Here is a 16,810-nt window from a genome sequence, read left to right as displayed (position 1 = left end):
GAGCTCTGGAGATTTCGTAGAGCTCTGGGTGGGATGAGATCTCCAGTCCTGGGGCCAGGTGTTGCCATTGACCAGCCTGGGCTAATCAGGTGGCTGAGAGCAGCCTTATCAGGAAGCCAGCCCAGTGCTCAGGGGAGTGTTGGAGTTGTGGGTGTGCAGGGAGCACACGGACACTGACAAACTTGGGTGCGTGCTGGACGCACACAGAACAGCCAGGGGTGGCTGGGAGAGGTCAGGAAGGTCGGTGACCCCAGGGACCTGACGGACGCACTGCTGGGAGAGCAGAGCGAGTGCCCAAGAGGGGAGAGGTCAGGAAGGTCGTTGACCCTAGGACCTGTGGTACACACTGCTAAGAGAGCAGAGTGAGGGCTCACGAGGGGTGAGAAGCGTGGGTGTCTTGAAGCTGTGGAAAGCTACGGAGCCATATAAAGAACTGTCTTATGTTGCTGCTGCTGCAAGCTATTTTGTGTTTGCCCTTTAATAAACTGCATTATACTTGACTTACCTGGACTACAGTGGAGTGTCCTTGTTACAATATATATAAATATATATACACTATATTGCCAAATGTATTGGGACAACCCTCCAAAACATTGGATTCAAGTGTTCAAATCACCTCCATGGCCACAGCTGTATAAAATCAAACACCTAGGCATGCAGACTGCTTCTACAAACATTTGTGAAAGAACGGATCGCTCTCAGGAGCTCCGTGAATTCAAGCGTGGTACAGTGATAGGTTGCCACCTGTGTAATAAGTCCATCCATGAAATGTCCTTGCTACTAAATATTCCACGGTCAACTGTTAGTGGTATTATAACAAAGTGGAAGCAACTGAGAACAACAGCAACTCAACCATGAAGTGGTAGCTCATGTAAAATGACAGAGTGGGGTCAGCACATGCGGAAGAGCACAGTGTGCAGAAGTTGCCAACTGTCTGCAGAGTCAATAGCTACAGACCCCCAAAATTCGTGTGGTCTTCAGATTGGCACAACAACAGTGCATAGAGAGCTTCATGGAATGTGTTTCCATGGCCGAGCAGCTGCATCCAAGCCTTACATCACCAAGTGCAATGCAAAGCGTCGGATGCAGTGGTGTAAAGCACGCCACCACTGGTTTATAGAGAAGTGGAGACGTGTTTTCTGGAGTGACGAATCATGCTTCTCTGTCTGGCAATCCGATGGACGTGTCTGGGTTTGGCAATTGCCAGGAGAACGGTACTTGCCTGACTGCATTGTGCCAAGCGTAAAGTTTGGTGGAGGGGGGATTATGGTGTGGGGTTGTTTTTCATGTGTTGGGCTTGGCCCCTTCGTTCCAGTGAAGGGAACTCTTAAGCCATCAGCATACCAAGATATTTTGGAAAATGTAATACTTCCAACTTTGTGAGAACAGTTTGAGGATGGCCCCTTCCTGTTCCAACATGACTGCTCACCAGTGTACAAAGCAAGGTCCATAAAGACATGGATGAGCGAGTTTGAGGTGGAGGAACTTGACTGGCCTGCGCAGAGTCCTGACCTCAACCCGATAGAACACCTTTGGGATGAATTAGAGTGGAGACTGCGAGCTCGGCCTTCTCGTCCAACATCAGTACCTGACCTCACAAATGTGCTTCTGGAAGAATGGTCAAACATTCCCATAGACACACTCCTAAACCTTATATTGTGTGTGTGTGTGTTTGTAATTTTGTGTGCACACCCAAATGCAATAGACTGCGCACGCCTATGTCAAGGAGCATCTATTGGAAGTGATTTAATAAGCATTTGAAATAGCTTAAAAACCCTTTGAATGTAATATACCTTTAGGGACTAGTCAGCTGCAATACTTTTTTGTTCTTGGGTTTAAGTATGCTTTCAAGAAAAAATGCATTACATCAAATAAATAAGCATTGACCCAATGCTTTTACCGACATACCATGCTACTTGCCATAATTGTTCTTGTAATGCAAGCTACATGCATTCTATTTAATCTATCAGATCAGCAAAATTTACTGACTGCATACACTAAGAAGTAATAACTGTAATTTCAGTTTCTGCTTTAAGGCCTGCAGTATTGAACATTACAGCAACAAACAGGTTGTAGGTACATAATACAAATTGTACAAAATGACACTTTAATAAGTTAAACACTATAAATTAAAAACTGTCAAGACTCAATAGAAAGATGTATTGAAAACATATCATGCAATCATAGCACATTGTAGTAGCATTGGCAACAGGAGCTATACTAATTTAATGATTATAGCAGCAGTGAAAGCAACATATGATGCTTCAGTATGTCACAAAAATTAATGTCACAGAGATCTAATGAAAACTGTGCACAATGATTGTTCAACTTCAGTGACATTTACCTTTCTTTGCAGACCATGTGCAAGCGTCTTCTTCTCAACGACAGCGTCTGATTCCAGTTTGACCAACTGATCTGCACGGGCAAGGATGACATCCAGACGCATGTCAAAACCTACATCAGCAGTTATTCTGTCCAACCTCATCTTTTCAGACAGGTGCTCCAAGAACTTCATGTACTGTTGAAAGTGCCAGAGTTAGAAAAGTGAGCTATGCAGAAATAAGTTGGAAGGTGTCTGCTGAAATAAAACAGTAGCATGCCATATCTCTTTATCTCCAATATAAATTACTTGTGCCTGATAAGTGAAATGTTCAGTTGATGAGGAATTTACATATATGGAAAAACATCGCTCATCACTATTCAGATGAATCAAACAAAATATATGATCAGATAGGAAAATGGGTCAAAAGTCAGCCGAAAGCATATTATTTGAAGGGAAACTCTGGTTTTGCTAACAATTTGTAGAGTGTGACTACAGCAGCAATGTAAATCTCACCCTGCATGTTACAATCTGGCCGTGTAATCTTTGTAAGTTTAATTGTCCAAAACTATATAAAAAAACAGATAGGAAGTTAGAGCATTATTTCCATACTTCTGAAAGATGTCTTGTGATATTTTCTATAACAATCTGAAGCCACTAAAAGGTTCACCTACAATATGTGCTTATCTGAGATGTTACAATCATCATCTTTACTGCAGAGCCCAGTGATAATCAATATATGAATGTGGTCATAACATTCTTTTTTCCTATAACTGTTCTATTTATGAAACTTTACATTCATCAAAGAATCCTCAGCTTTGCAGACCTTTAGCATTCTAGTTTTTAAATATAAACAGGGTAAAAGTCAACCCACGCCTTCTGCAGCTCTTCCCAGAGGTATGACTAGCTTGTAAGGAGTTTTTCTCTCAACTTGTGGTAAAGCTCTTCCCACAAAAGCTTGATAAGGTTTAGATCAGGCAAATGTGTCATCCAACCCATTATAGACAGTACTCTTGCTTTCCGTTTCTTTATCAAAATAGATTTTGCATAACTTAGAAGCATGTTAATACTGACTTCAGCTAATAGTATAAAGTTGTACTATTGGGAAACTGGAGAAAAGGCTGCTGAAAATATGCCTTTACAGTTATATGTAGATAATATATGTGTATAATAGATTATAAATCAATCAGGAAGTAATAGACATTTGTAATATTTGTTTTGTCTCAAATATACTTTTAACGGAATCAAATAGAACCTTTGTTAGAAATTTGTGTACACGTTTGTACCTATTTTCTAAAAGTTGGCACTTTCATCCCATAACTTAAAGTTTAGGCTTTTGATAGGTGACCACTTAAAGTTAAAATGAGGTACCTTTCAGAGACGTCTATGAAGAACTGCCCTTACTTTCTAGTTCTATTTAAGAAATGTATTTATTTATATTAATGCAATACAAAACAAAGTACACAACAGAACAAACAGTACAATAACCTGAGATTAAACTAGAAGCAGGGTATCTCCCCACGTTGGCTCACGCAACTGTGAAGAAACACATTTAGAGGGCAATCATATAAGAACTGCCAAAAATGAGTATTAGGTGTCAAAGTCAAAAGCTGAATTTCAGAGTTCTATCCAAACATCCAAACACTTTATAAAATTTAGTGGCACAACCTCTATTATAATAAGTGTCCTGGTATAAAGGCAAATTTTAATTCACCAATTTCTTCCAAAACTTCATAGTAGGAGGGGTAGGTTTCTTCCAATACATCGCTATTGAAAAATAGTAAGGTGAGAAGAGTTTGTTTGCCATTAATAGTGGCCAGCTCCTCCATCAATCTCAATAAGTATAATTTTGGTGATGAGATTAAATTAAGGGACGTAACTAGGAGTACATACTCTACAACCTCCTGCCAGTAGGAAGCAATCAATGAGCAAGTCCAAAAGATGTGAAAAAAGACTCCTGTGGGATATCCGCACATCCAGCAGGCTGAAGTGATAGTATGGTTAAAGACAACTATGGGGTAAGTGTTTTTCCCCATAGTTCTCTTTAGGGTCCATGGAAGACATATACTAACCTCCTCTGTGACCTAATTCCAATTTTCAGTATCTGGCTATTACGCGCGATATACTGAGAGCGCCTCAGCCGGGAAGGATCCCGACAATACTGTCAAGATCCACCCAGCTGCATGAGTGACATCTGGCTCTGCCTATCTAGAGGCAGGGCCAGCTGTGCCCGCCCCCTCCCCTGTTCATTCCTCCACTCAACGCTGGAGGATCGGAGAGGGGAGGGAGGAATCCATGAATGGAGCGGTGACTGCATGGAGATGATCGGAAAGTGAGCGAGCGACCTGTGGCAGCTTATTTGTCACAGGTCGGCTCTAACTATGAGGATGAGTGGAAATCATTCACATTATAGTTCTCCTTTAAGCCTATATACAGGTGAAACTCGAATAATTAGAATATCGTGCAAAGTTCATTTATTTCACTAATGCAACTTAAAAGGTGAAACTAATATATGAGATAGACTCATTACATGCAAAGCAATATAATTCAAGCCGTGATTTGTCATAATTGTGATGATTATGGCTTACAGCTCATGAAAACCCCAAGAACCCCAAATCCACAACCTCAAAAAAGTAGATTATTACATGCAATCAATAAAACAAGGATTGTACATAGAACAATATCGGACCTCTGAAAAGTACAAGCATGCATATGTACTCAGTACTTGGTTTGGGCCCCTTTTGCAGCACTTACTGCAATTACTTTTGCACGATATTCTAATTATTCGAGTTTCACCTGTAAACAATGCGGAGTGAAGTTGGCTCTGTGCAGCAATTTAAATTGAATCCTCTTATCTCTCACCACAACCAGGTGTTTAAACAGTGTATCCCAGACCTCTTGCCAATCCACACCATTCAAATCTGGAATGTCAGCAGTCCATTTGGCTTGTAGATTGGTAAGATTTGAAATAGTTAGGGCCTTTAGCAGATGGTAAAAGCAGGAGACAGCTTTTGAGAGATATTGCTCCCTAGCAAGAGACTAAAATGATGTACTATCTGAATAGCACGACTAAGAATCTGAGAAATTAAGGCATGAGAGAGTTGTATGTAATGAAAATAATGGGAGGGTGGGATCAAATACTTTCGAGTTAACTTCTCAAAGGGCATTAACTTGTTGTCACAAAGTATATCTGGCAACAATTTAATTCTATGCTTCACCCAGAAGTGAGGGTCTGGCAGAGTATAAAAGTGTGGCAAGTGTGGATTTTTCCATGAGTGAATATGAGGCGACAAGCCTCTAGTGCATTGGGGACACCATGACATCCCAATCTTCCACACCTTGATGGTAGTAAGCATGGATGAAGTTAGAGTGTGGGGAACTTGTGGCCCCCTAAGCAATAGACTCCACAGAGCTTCCAAAGAATTCAGTATAGCAGCCTCCAGCATGACCGAGGAGTTGTTAGTAACTGATGACAACCACCAATGAGCAGTCACCAACTGGGTGACAAGAAAATATTTGTGAAAATTGGGTAGAGCCAAACCAAAGACTGTACGTCAGTTTTCAGTAGAAAATGTATATCTTGGCCGATGGGATCCCCACAGGAAGGAAGAAATTAGCTGTTTAAGAGGCTGACAATAAGTTTTGGGGATCCATATAGGACAATTGCGAAAGAGATATGTTAATTTAGAAAGAATCTTCATTTTAATGAGATTTACTCTCCCCAAAAGGCTAAGAGGTAGATTGCCCCATGCCTTCAGCCTTAGCCTCACCTCCTGCAGTGCAGGCAATTGGTTCAAATCCTGGAATTCCTTTGGCGACCTAGAAACCACTATGCCCAAATAAGTGAAAGTGTCAACCGATTGTAGTTGAGATAGTGCTCTTGGGACCCTCCTAGCTTCCTCATCAAAACGGAAGAGCGAGGATCTTATACCAATTAACACGTAGACCAGACACTGTGGAAAAATCAGTAAGCACCTCCAGTGCTCCCTGCAGCAAAGGGCCAGGATCATTAAAAGAGAACTATGGGGTAAGTGTTGTACCCTAAATTCTTTAGGGTCACAAGAGGACATATACTAGCGTCCTTCCGTGACCCAATTCTCAGTATATCGCGGGCTATTGCTCGGGATATACTGTAAGCGCTGCAGCCGGGACGGATCCCGACATTACTGTGAGTGACAGCTGGCTCTGCCTATCTAGAGGCAGAGCCAGCTGTGCCCGCCCCCTCCCTTGTCCGTTCCTAAATATCCGTTCCTAAACCATGGCTCAAACAATATGGCAAAAGCAACCCACCACAATAAATGAAATCTGCCTTGTGATCTGCTCACAATATCTAGTATTACAGTTTGACGTGGAATACCCTATGTGAATAGAAATGCAGTGGCCCTGAAAGTTTTTGGGAAAAATATTAATGATAAAAAATTGGAAACAAAATTAAAAGGGAGGATAGGCAGGTGGCAGCAGTAGCATCTGCCTTGACAGACAGGAGCTACCTCTCCATTACCTCCCAGCTACTTCTTTAGAAAAGAGCCTTTTTTACTCTTCAGGAAGCAGTTCTGCTTCTTATATAACCTTTGACACACCAGTCAGGTTAGGTTATGTAATTGGATGAAAAATTATTTCCAGGGAATTAGGCATGCGTATGTGTGTGTAGGCATGGCTTAAATACTGGAAATAATGAAATGACTAAAACCGTCTTACCTTCTGCTTCTCATAACTGAGATTGTCACGCCTGACGTCTCCCGACACAAGTTCTCCTTCAGCCACTTTTAGCTGTGATCGCAGTTCCTGTAGATGCTGCTCTGCTTTCTTGGCTCTAAGCATTGCCTCTTGGTGCAGATCGGCTTGGTGCTGTAGCTGGTCATTGAGTTTGCTGACTTTGCTTTCCAACTGTGTGGCCACCTATAAAACACAACCATGGAAACACTGTAACTGCTAAAAAAAAAACCCATTATAATACAATAAAACTGTTTTTGCTAACATTTCTAAAAAAATCTGTTTTATTATAAAAATGCAACTTAATAAGAAACATGAGTTATCAGAGTTAAAACTTACAAGGGTCACCCTACAGAATACAGTCAAAAAGTAAAGGCTTTCATTATCACAATTAATAATGCCTATAAACATCTAATCTAAAGAGCGTGCATGGATGATAGGTAGGAAAAGGTCCACTCTTATCTCAGGACTGCTACATGGGTACAGCCAGACAATAAACATCAGCATATCTGGGTATCAATCTGCCAGCCAGGGTTCAGCCTGGCCAGTGTAAGGACTCCCCTGCGAGTCCTCCCCTTTCTTCCTTGGCAGCTTTCTCTCTAGTTCTTCCTGACACTTCCTGCATACCTGCTCCTGTTGCTTCCTTTGCTGTAGCCTCCCATGGGTCTTGTGCTTTCCATAATCCAGTGGGATTCCACTCACACCATATGCACATTTGCTTTATTTATTCTCATAGGGCCAATGTTTTACCTATTGTAGTGAGAACTGGCACATATCTTGACTGGTCATCCTCCCTACAAAATGGCACCAGAGTCCATACTTTTGCTATTTTGGAATTACATAGTTTGACATAGTTTGGCCCTGCTATAAGTTTTGAGTTTGAAACTTGACTTTCATTAGCCCTGGCACTGACACCTGGCATGATTTCCATTTATACTCCTGTCTCTTACACTGCAACTAATGATATGCAGTAAATATCCAGGAGTCATTTTGACCAAATACGTGTACTGATTGCTTTCAGAGGTCAACACTTCAGAGACAGTAAGGTTAACTGTAGAACTGTAAGAAAGTTCTCCCTGCACAATTAAAGTAAGAGCAAATATGACAGCATCGTAATACACTGTACACAGGAAATGTAGAAAAAGCATTGTCAAGACAGTAGCACAAGACGTTCTGCTGTCTAATTACATTACATGATAATGAATATATTAAACTGTTGCCATCGCTATTTTATTACTATTTCTTTCTAGTTTTTGATACAGTGGGGAAGGGTTAGAACCTCTGTCATGCTTTACTGCTGTATGGGACTCTATTAGAGAGATTTGTCTATGTTGTTGTTTGAGTGTTTTCTTCACTTTTTGTCTGGTCAAAAAGTTGTCCCTTGGACAATAACTAACGGGAAATATCTCCAACAGAATAAAGATAAATAAATGTCACCAGCACACCACCAGTACTGCAGTCTAAAGAGTTAGTTTAGCGCCTAATGAGGTAGACGAGCGGCCCCGAGCTCCGTCCAGTTACCTCGATACGACTTCGTCCCGGAGCACCATCCGACCACAGCTGACAGCCAGTTCAGCCCCGATACTTACCCGACCATGGATCGCTATCTCGATCGCCAGCCGAAGGCCCACAGGTCACTAACGAACCCTCTCTTAGACGACAGTGCCACATCCAACAAGGCGCCTGAGACTATGCAGCAGGAAGACACACACGAGGCTGCAGAGGGTGAGTCATTACAGCTAACACCAACGCTCCCAGCCCTGGATTACAGGCAAATAGCAGCTGAAGTCACTAAATGCCTGAAAGCTGATATGGTGGCTATAATTGCTGACACTTTACAGCTCCACATGGGTAAAGTGAATGCCACCCTAGAGGCCCAGTCGCAACGCATGCAAGTCGTGGAACAGCGGGTAAGCGAATTGGAAGACCATGCAGTCGATTCGCAGCGCAATAATACAGCTATCACTACCCAACTACATGCGTTACAAGATAAGGTGGAGGACTTAGAGAATAGATCGCGCCGTAACAATCTGAGAATCATAGGCATCCCAGAAGTGGTGAAACCTATTGATTTGCGTCACTATTGCTCTACAATAATACCCAAAGCTTTGGGCCTAACTGACCTTTGTAGGGTGGAAAGGGCGCACAGACTAGGACCACCCAGAGATGATAACAAGCCGAGGCCAGTCATAGTACGTTATCTAGACTATTATGACAAGCAATCTATCTTCCAAGTGTATCGCACGCAACGCAACCTGGTAGTGGATGGCCTGCCACTACTTCTATTTGCGGATTACTCTGCTGCAACGACCAAAGTAAGGAAAACATTTAATGACGTATGCCAGGCGTTGGTTCACAAACGTATTACGTTTGCGTTTCAATACCCTGCAATACTACGCTTCAATACCACCGACGGCAAGGCTTGGAGTTTCACCTCAGCCACCCAAGCTCAGAGATTCCTGGATTCCTGGGATGCGCCAACATCCTCTTCCCCGATGAAAAGTCCTCCAAGGAAGAAAAAAGCATGATCAACTCCTAGCTGCACGGTGGCTATTTCTTTCTCTACTGGCTGGTGCTAAACTGCACCTGGTGCTCTGGATACAAACGCTTACCTGCACACCTTGCACTGTTCCCTACTTTTTACTTGAAAGGCTCCCCACTTATTGCTGCACAGTGCGGGAAAAGTGCGCCCGATGTAACACCGGGGGACGGGACGGGGACGCCTCATCCCTCCACTTGCTCGAACCTGTTGCTGACTGGCTTTGTGGGTAGCACAGTTATCCCCACCTGCAGTCGGCCTATGACCGTTCACATTAGGAAAAAAGGAAGTACGTACTCCTGGACGTTATTTTTTTTTGTTGCTCTTCAAGTTACCTTTGACTGTTTACCACTTTTGTTTGCTCAAGTTCGCATTCACCTGAGTTTCATCGAACTACCATGCACTCTTCACCTCGAGGGTCAACACCTGCCCGATGACTCCAAATGGGAGGTTCTCCGGTCCTTATTGAAGACCTCTCTCTCACCTGGGACTACACTAAATGGTAACTTCGGGGGCACTGGGACACCCAGAAGTGTACCTCTCCAATATGCCTTCATGCTTCCTTATGCATTCCATGATGCTCCGCTACACATATGGGATCCACCCTGAACATAGTCACATGGAACGTTAAGGGACTAAAATCACCCAGCAAACGACGCCGGATCCTTCATCACCTTAAACAACTGAAAGTAGATATAGCGCTCCTACAAGAAACTAATCTCAAAGACACGGACATATTCCGTATGCATCAATCCTGGGTGGGCACCGCCATAGGAGCCTCGGCTTCAGGCAGAAAGGCGGGGGTCATCACGCTCATCAGCAAGTCCTTACCACACTCCGTCATTGATCATCAGTGCGATAATGAAGCAGGCAGATGGTCCTTCCTGACGCTTCAACTGGGAAAGCAAACTTTGGAATATCTATGGCCCTAACAATAGCAACAAGTCGTTCCTCGATGTCTTGGCCACAAGGCTCTCCTCCTGACACTCTGACAGTCCCCTCCTGATCGGGGGTGACTTCAACGCAGTACCAACTCCCCAAGAGGACTGCTCCCGAGAGATGCCCTACTCCTCAGGATATCCACTTATCCACATGGATTGCATCCACAGGCTTACAGGACGTTTGGAGGTATTTACACCCCTTGGACAGAGAGTTTACTCATTTTTCACATGCTCACAACACTGTCACGCATTGACTTATTTTTTGTTGCCCAAACTCTGCTGCCTCACCTGGTCTCAGCCGAGGTGGAAGATCTTGTCATCTCAGATCATGCTCCTGTTTTATTAACGGTTAAAAATATTGGGGCGCCTACTCATCCCTCCATCTGGCGATTTCCTTCCTACCTAGCACACGATGATACCTTTCAGGGTAAGCTTAAACAGTGGTGGGATGAGGACGCGTCGGATAAATCTGAGCACCTAGATAACCCTGCCTTGTTCTGGGAAACTGCTAAAGCAGTTTTAAGGGGAAGAATTCTTGCATATGCTACCTCTAGAAAAAAATTGATCAGGAGTAGATATGTGGAAGCAACCACGGCAGCCAGACGCAGCTATCTTGAGTATACACAGGGCCCCACACCCATCACTAGAGCAACTTGGTTATCAGCTAAACAAGACTGTGACCACTGGTTGCGCCAACTTGAAACGCTCATAAGAGCGCCCAAAGACCTAGACCTTTTCAAATTTGGGAATTGCGAAATTTTTAGAAACTTTTACCAAAACCTGTATAAACATAAGCAGGGGGATGAGGGTACGGGCTCCTCCTTCCTGGACTCCATCTCCTTACCCTCCTTAAACAAGGAAGATCTTGCCTCCCTCAACCGCGACATATCGCCTCTAGAAATAGAAGAGGTCATCAAACATTCCCCATGTGCTAAGGCCCCGGGGCCTGATGGATTCTCTGCTGAATTCTATCGTATGCTCTCCCCTGACATTACCCCAGTATTGGGGTCCCTCTACCAAGATATCCTCAATAACCAATCTTACCCTTCCACTTTTAACAAGGCCTACATACGACTATTACCCAAAAAGGGTAAGGACCCGCTTCACCCTGGCTCCTACCGCCCAATATCATTACTGAATTTAGATGCTAAGATGTTATCTAAAATCTTAGCGAACAGGCTGGCTGCCTTGCTCCTGAAACTCATCTCTCCCGATCAGGTGGGTTTTGTGTCAGGCAGGGCTGCGGTTACTAATGTACGCAAGATACTTCTAGCTCTCGAGAGTCACAGATTAGGTAAGTCTTCTTCGCACTCCATGGCACTATTGGCCTTGGATGCGGAGAAGGCTTTTGATCATGTTAATTGGAATTGGTTATACAAGGTAATGAGACGCATGGGTATCAATGGCACTTTTTTGAACTTTGTCAACACAATGTACTCCTCACCTATGGCCAGCATACTCACCTCTACAGCCATATCCCCGCCCTTCCCCCTTCACAAGGGAACGAGACAGGGATGCCCGCTCTCTCTCTTTCTCTTCAACCTGGCTTTAGAACCACTCTCACAGTCTCTAGCCTCGTCCACAATATTCTCAGGTCTCCGTGTAGGCACGGAAGATCTGAAAATTGCCCTGTTCGCGGATGACATTATTCTCCTTCTATCTGATCCCTCCACCCAAGTTCCCAAAATTATTTTCTGGACTAAAAATTGGCCGGCCGACAGCCTGCTTCTGACAGCTGGGCGGAGCCAGCCGTGATCTTACGGCTGGCTCCGGCCACTTGCAGAGAGATCAGCATCCCTGGTTACCTGCTAACCAGGTTTTGATCTCCAAACAGCAAACTCTCCCTGGTGCTCCGGGAGTCTCCTGTGCCCAGCCGCCAAGGAGAGAAACACTGCTGTTTCTTTTTTTTCTTTATTCTGACACAGAGCCGTGTCAGAATAGAAAAAAAAAAGTTTTTGACCATTGGAATGCATTGCTAGATTCCCATTGGCTATTTCAATTTGCAATAGCCAATAGTAAACCAGCATTGTACCAGCTCTCTGCTGCAGTTCTCCATCAGGTCCATCAGCAGAGGGCTGGTACAATGCTAGTTTACTATTGGCTATTGCAAATTGAAATACCCAATAGGAGTCTAGCAATGCATTTCAATGGGCAAAAACTTGTTTTTTTTTCCTATTCTGACACGGCTCCGTGTCAGAATAAAGAAAAAAAAAAGAAAAATCAGTGTTTCTCTCCTGGGCGGCCGGGGGCTGGGAATTCTCCCAGAGCGCCTGGGAGATTTGGATCGGCTGAGTCGAACTCCTTCTGCACTTTGGGTCAGCCGAATATGCTGTGCTTGTTCGGCCGACACGAAGCCATGCGAAGCTGAAATCAGCCGTACAAGCCTGAAGTGAATAGCCGAACAGTGTTTCGGCTCACTTCACTTTGGGTCGGTTGTTCACTCGGCTGCCCTCGGCAGCTTAGTGAATAGACGCGTATGTTATTCCAACCATCACTGTTATTATGACAATAAAAGCAATAACAGAGTCTACAAAGCATGTTTTAACATTTCTTAAAAGAGAATTCTAAATATATTCCCTATAAATAATATACAAAACAAGTATTAATGTTATATATTATGTTGCCATCTTCTGGACACTAGACAGAAATGCATACTTGCCTTTTTTCTATTTTGTCATCTCTAAAATATTTCATTAATGACAAGGCAGTTGAAAAACAGAACTAGGTTTATATGAAGATCATGTTTCTTTGCAGGGTTTAAAGAAATCGGCAACAAGTCAATGATTCCTAAAGAGGACCTGTCACCTTATAATTAAAAGCATGATCATCGCACAGTTCACTGTTTGCGATAATGTGACTCAAGCCATAAATAAAAGTCCCAACAGAAGAGTAACCTACAAAGAAAACAGTAAATCTTTACCTCTCCTGCTGCTCGACCTGCTGAATGCTGCTCTGATGAGAAGAAATTTCCGCACGACATATGTTCAGAGTGCTCAATGATTTCTCCTGCCTGTGTCCTGTGATGTAGGGATTGTCAAGAGGAAACACTATGGTCTATTCACAAAAGGGGGAAGAGTTTGGAGAATGCAGGAGAAGTGAACAATCTAGGACAACATAGCTGAACTGGAAAGTGAGCTGAATTGGAGAATTTTTCCAAATCAGCTATTTTGGCCTAGATTGTTCACTTCTCCTGCCTCTGCCTTCTCCACACTCTTCACCCTTTAGTGAATAGACCTGTAAGTGCTATGGGGGACTCAAGAAATCCCCACTCCCAGAAGTGTCAATTTCCTAACTGTCTTCATAGGACCATTTCCTCTCATCAGAGCAATGTTCAGCAGTGCAGGAAGCAAGAGAGGTAACTATTTTTCCACCATCTTGTGGTTAAATTACCAGACCTATGTTCACCTATGGGGAGTCGGATGCAAATGGATTACCTCCGATCCAGCACGATCAGGTCTACCAAAACGGAACTTTGTTCGATTTGTTTTTGTGGACCTGGCCGGAGTCAGGGGTAATCGGATATAAATGGATGCATGTCTGTTTAGATACAGCTCCCCATAGACTAACATGGGGCTTCCAATTAGATCCGCCTGAAAAACTGTGAGACGAACCAGACCGGAATGCCTGTGTGTAAGGGGCCATATAATATAAAGCCAAACATTTGTGAAGTCATGTGCTGATGTAAGTGGATATTCTCAAAACCTGCTAGTTCTGGGCCAATACTGCTCAAACTATTCACTGCCCTGAAACTGGTATTTGTTTTTTCCTACTCCATTTACTAACGGAATACAAATATGCATAGCAAGAATAGCAACAAAGAAATTAAATCCACAGAGTGTGTGAATGAGAATATTATTAGAAAATTATAAAAGCAAAATCACAGTTCTTTAGAATAGACACAAATGTTGTACATTATAGTGTGCATAGCCATAACATGTTAAGTTGCTACATACTCTAGAAATGTGTTTCTGTTCAGTTACCCTCCAGCTATAGGAGAGAACAAAAGAATTTCAGCAATGAGACCCAAGCTGTTTGTTGAACCAAACAGTGCACACAAGTAAGCTCAGTGGTAGTACAGTAAAATTAAAACATTTATGAGTGTTCTTTTCCAAACAGCCCTCTGATTTTTTTTAACTAGTGTTAACTTGGCTACTGAGGATTTCAGTGCTGATAAAAAAGCAGGATGACCAGAGGACAGTTTATCTTCAGGCATTACCAAAATGTACCACTCCTGCTCCCCCTCTAAAACATTTTCCAGCATTTTTTATTTATTCTACCATGTTCCTGTGGCAAGAAACAACGTTATATTATTTCCTGCATCGTTATCAGAACAGCCACTTGGAGGAGGGATTAGCAGAGTGCCTTATGTCAGTTCCTTTTGACATAGGAATCCCTTCCAGTGCTACATCTCACAAAAGCCCTTTACTTACACACAGTGTGTGGGAAGCCTCTTGGGAGTCAAGGCAGCAGCACTGCTTTGCTTGGAAATAAATTAATGTTTGAATGCATATACTGTGACAGCATTGGCACTACTGGCTCACAAACAGTTAACATTCAAACTTGGGATGCACCGATACCGATGCGGTCTCGGTGCCAATGCCAAGTATTTGGGCGAGTACTCATACTCGTCCAAATGCTGCAATGCCTAGCCCGATACCTGAGCTTCCGGTATCAGGAAGCCGGGCCGCGAGTCATTACACGCTGCCCAGCTTCCTGATTGGCCGGGAACTGGCTCCATGCTCCCTCTTCACCAAGTGAAGAGAGAGCATTGAGCTGGCTTGGCGAGTCATTACCCCCCCCCGGCTTTCTGATTGGCCAGAAAGTCGACTTCATGCTCCCTCATCACCTGGTTACAAGGGAGCATGGAGCCGGCTTGCCAGCCAATCAGGAAGCCAAGTGCCGTGTAATGACTCGTCCTTCTTCCTGATTGCTCAGCTTCTCGACCAATCAGGAAAACAGGCAATGTGTCATTACACGGCGCCCGGCTTCCTGACTTGCCAGAAAGCCGGCTCCATGCTTCCACGTCATTACACACCACCTGGCTTCTTTAATGGGTCTTCCAATATCGGTATCGGCGAGTGCTGAAAAAAAAATATCGGTGCATCCCTAATTCAAACTGTAATGATCATGTGCTCAGCTCCAAGGTGGCTTCTAGGATGAATGTAAGGCCTCATGATCACAGGCCTCCTGCATTAAATACAGGAAATATTATCTGGGGAGTATAAATGATGCTTCCCAGATCAATTTTTTCTGTGTTTAGATGTTTTTGTGTTTTGCAGTGTTTAGAAGTGTTTTTAGATACGTAAAACCAGGCTAAATGGTCCCAGGACACATACAATTATTATTTGTGTAAATACATCTAGACTGAATGCACCTAGATGCTGCTAAATGTCTAGGTGTGTATTCAACCATAGCAAAGCATTACATGCATCCTAGTGGATTTAAAAATGAGCTCCAAACGCACCTGGAAGCATGTGTTTTAATTTCCGTGTGCATGGTGCCTAAACAAGAAGGGTTTAACAGATTGCAATTAAAAGCACAAGAAAAACAAGCATTTTAAATGCTTACTTGCAGTGCATTTTCTTTCCATAAATTATTTTTTACTCACATGCAATGTACAAGTGAACTTGCTATCATATTTGAGAGTGAAGCTCTAGGCCCTAGCACAGCCCCCTCGATCCTCGCATGTCATAGTCCTCTCCTCTTCTGTGCTGACCCAGCATCTGTACCCCTCCCCTAACCTCCCTACATAAACTTTCATGAAGCTGCCGGGGAAGGAGCGAAGGGGAATATTATAATACAGGGGTTGGCAAACCCCAGTGCGGGTGAGTACGGGATGTCTTTTTCACTAGCACCCAGGTGTAAGAGGGGCGGCAACGTCTGTGGAATCCCCCGACGCCCGGAACATGCAGTTTCGGGGCGCCGCGCGGTAAGTTGCTTTCTACATTTAGCCCTCCCCCTGCCACCCCGCCAGGGTTAAAAGTAACCCTGCCGCTCCGTGTACACAGTGAGAAGGGAGAGCTGTGCTCTTCCTCTCTCACTTGTCACAGGAGTTACAGCACAGTGCTGTGCTAGAACTCCTGTATTGGAGGTGACAGGGTCAATAAAGAGAACCTGTCACCTCCAAATCCTGTCACACAGGTGCTTGTTAGCTTCCGTGTGATAGCAATACAGTTAAGTGGAAAAAAATTGGTTAAAAAATTAATTAAATAAATATAAGTAAAAATAAGTAGAAACTAATAAGTAATAATTAAATAAAAAAATAAAACGGGGATTAAAAAGTATAAAATAAGAATT

General features: G+C 43.4%; 1 protein-coding gene across 1 annotated transcript in view; it reads right to left on the bottom strand.

Moving 5' to 3' along the window:
* CCDC170 (coiled-coil domain containing 170) overlaps positions 1 to 16,810 on the bottom strand; it is a 59,478-nt gene that overhangs the window by 14,717 nt on the left and 27,951 nt on the right. The window contains exons 9-10 of the mRNA XM_018557361.1: positions 7,019 to 7,219; positions 2,345 to 2,518 (exon numbers count right to left, since the gene is read on the bottom strand). Of these exons, the coding sequence (XP_018412863.1) occupies positions 2,345 to 2,518; positions 7,019 to 7,219 (375 nt within the window). The remainder of the gene's footprint in view (positions 1 to 2,344; positions 2,519 to 7,018; positions 7,220 to 16,810) is intronic.

Source organism: Nanorana parkeri, unplaced genomic scaffold, assembly GCF_000935625.1.
Source record: "Nanorana parkeri isolate BGI_ZX_2015 unplaced genomic scaffold, ASM93562v1 scaffold281, whole genome shotgun sequence".
NCBI classification, from domain to species: domain Eukaryota; kingdom Metazoa; phylum Chordata; class Amphibia; order Anura; family Dicroglossidae; genus Nanorana; species Nanorana parkeri.
This window is presented reverse-complemented; position numbering and strand designations above follow the sequence as displayed.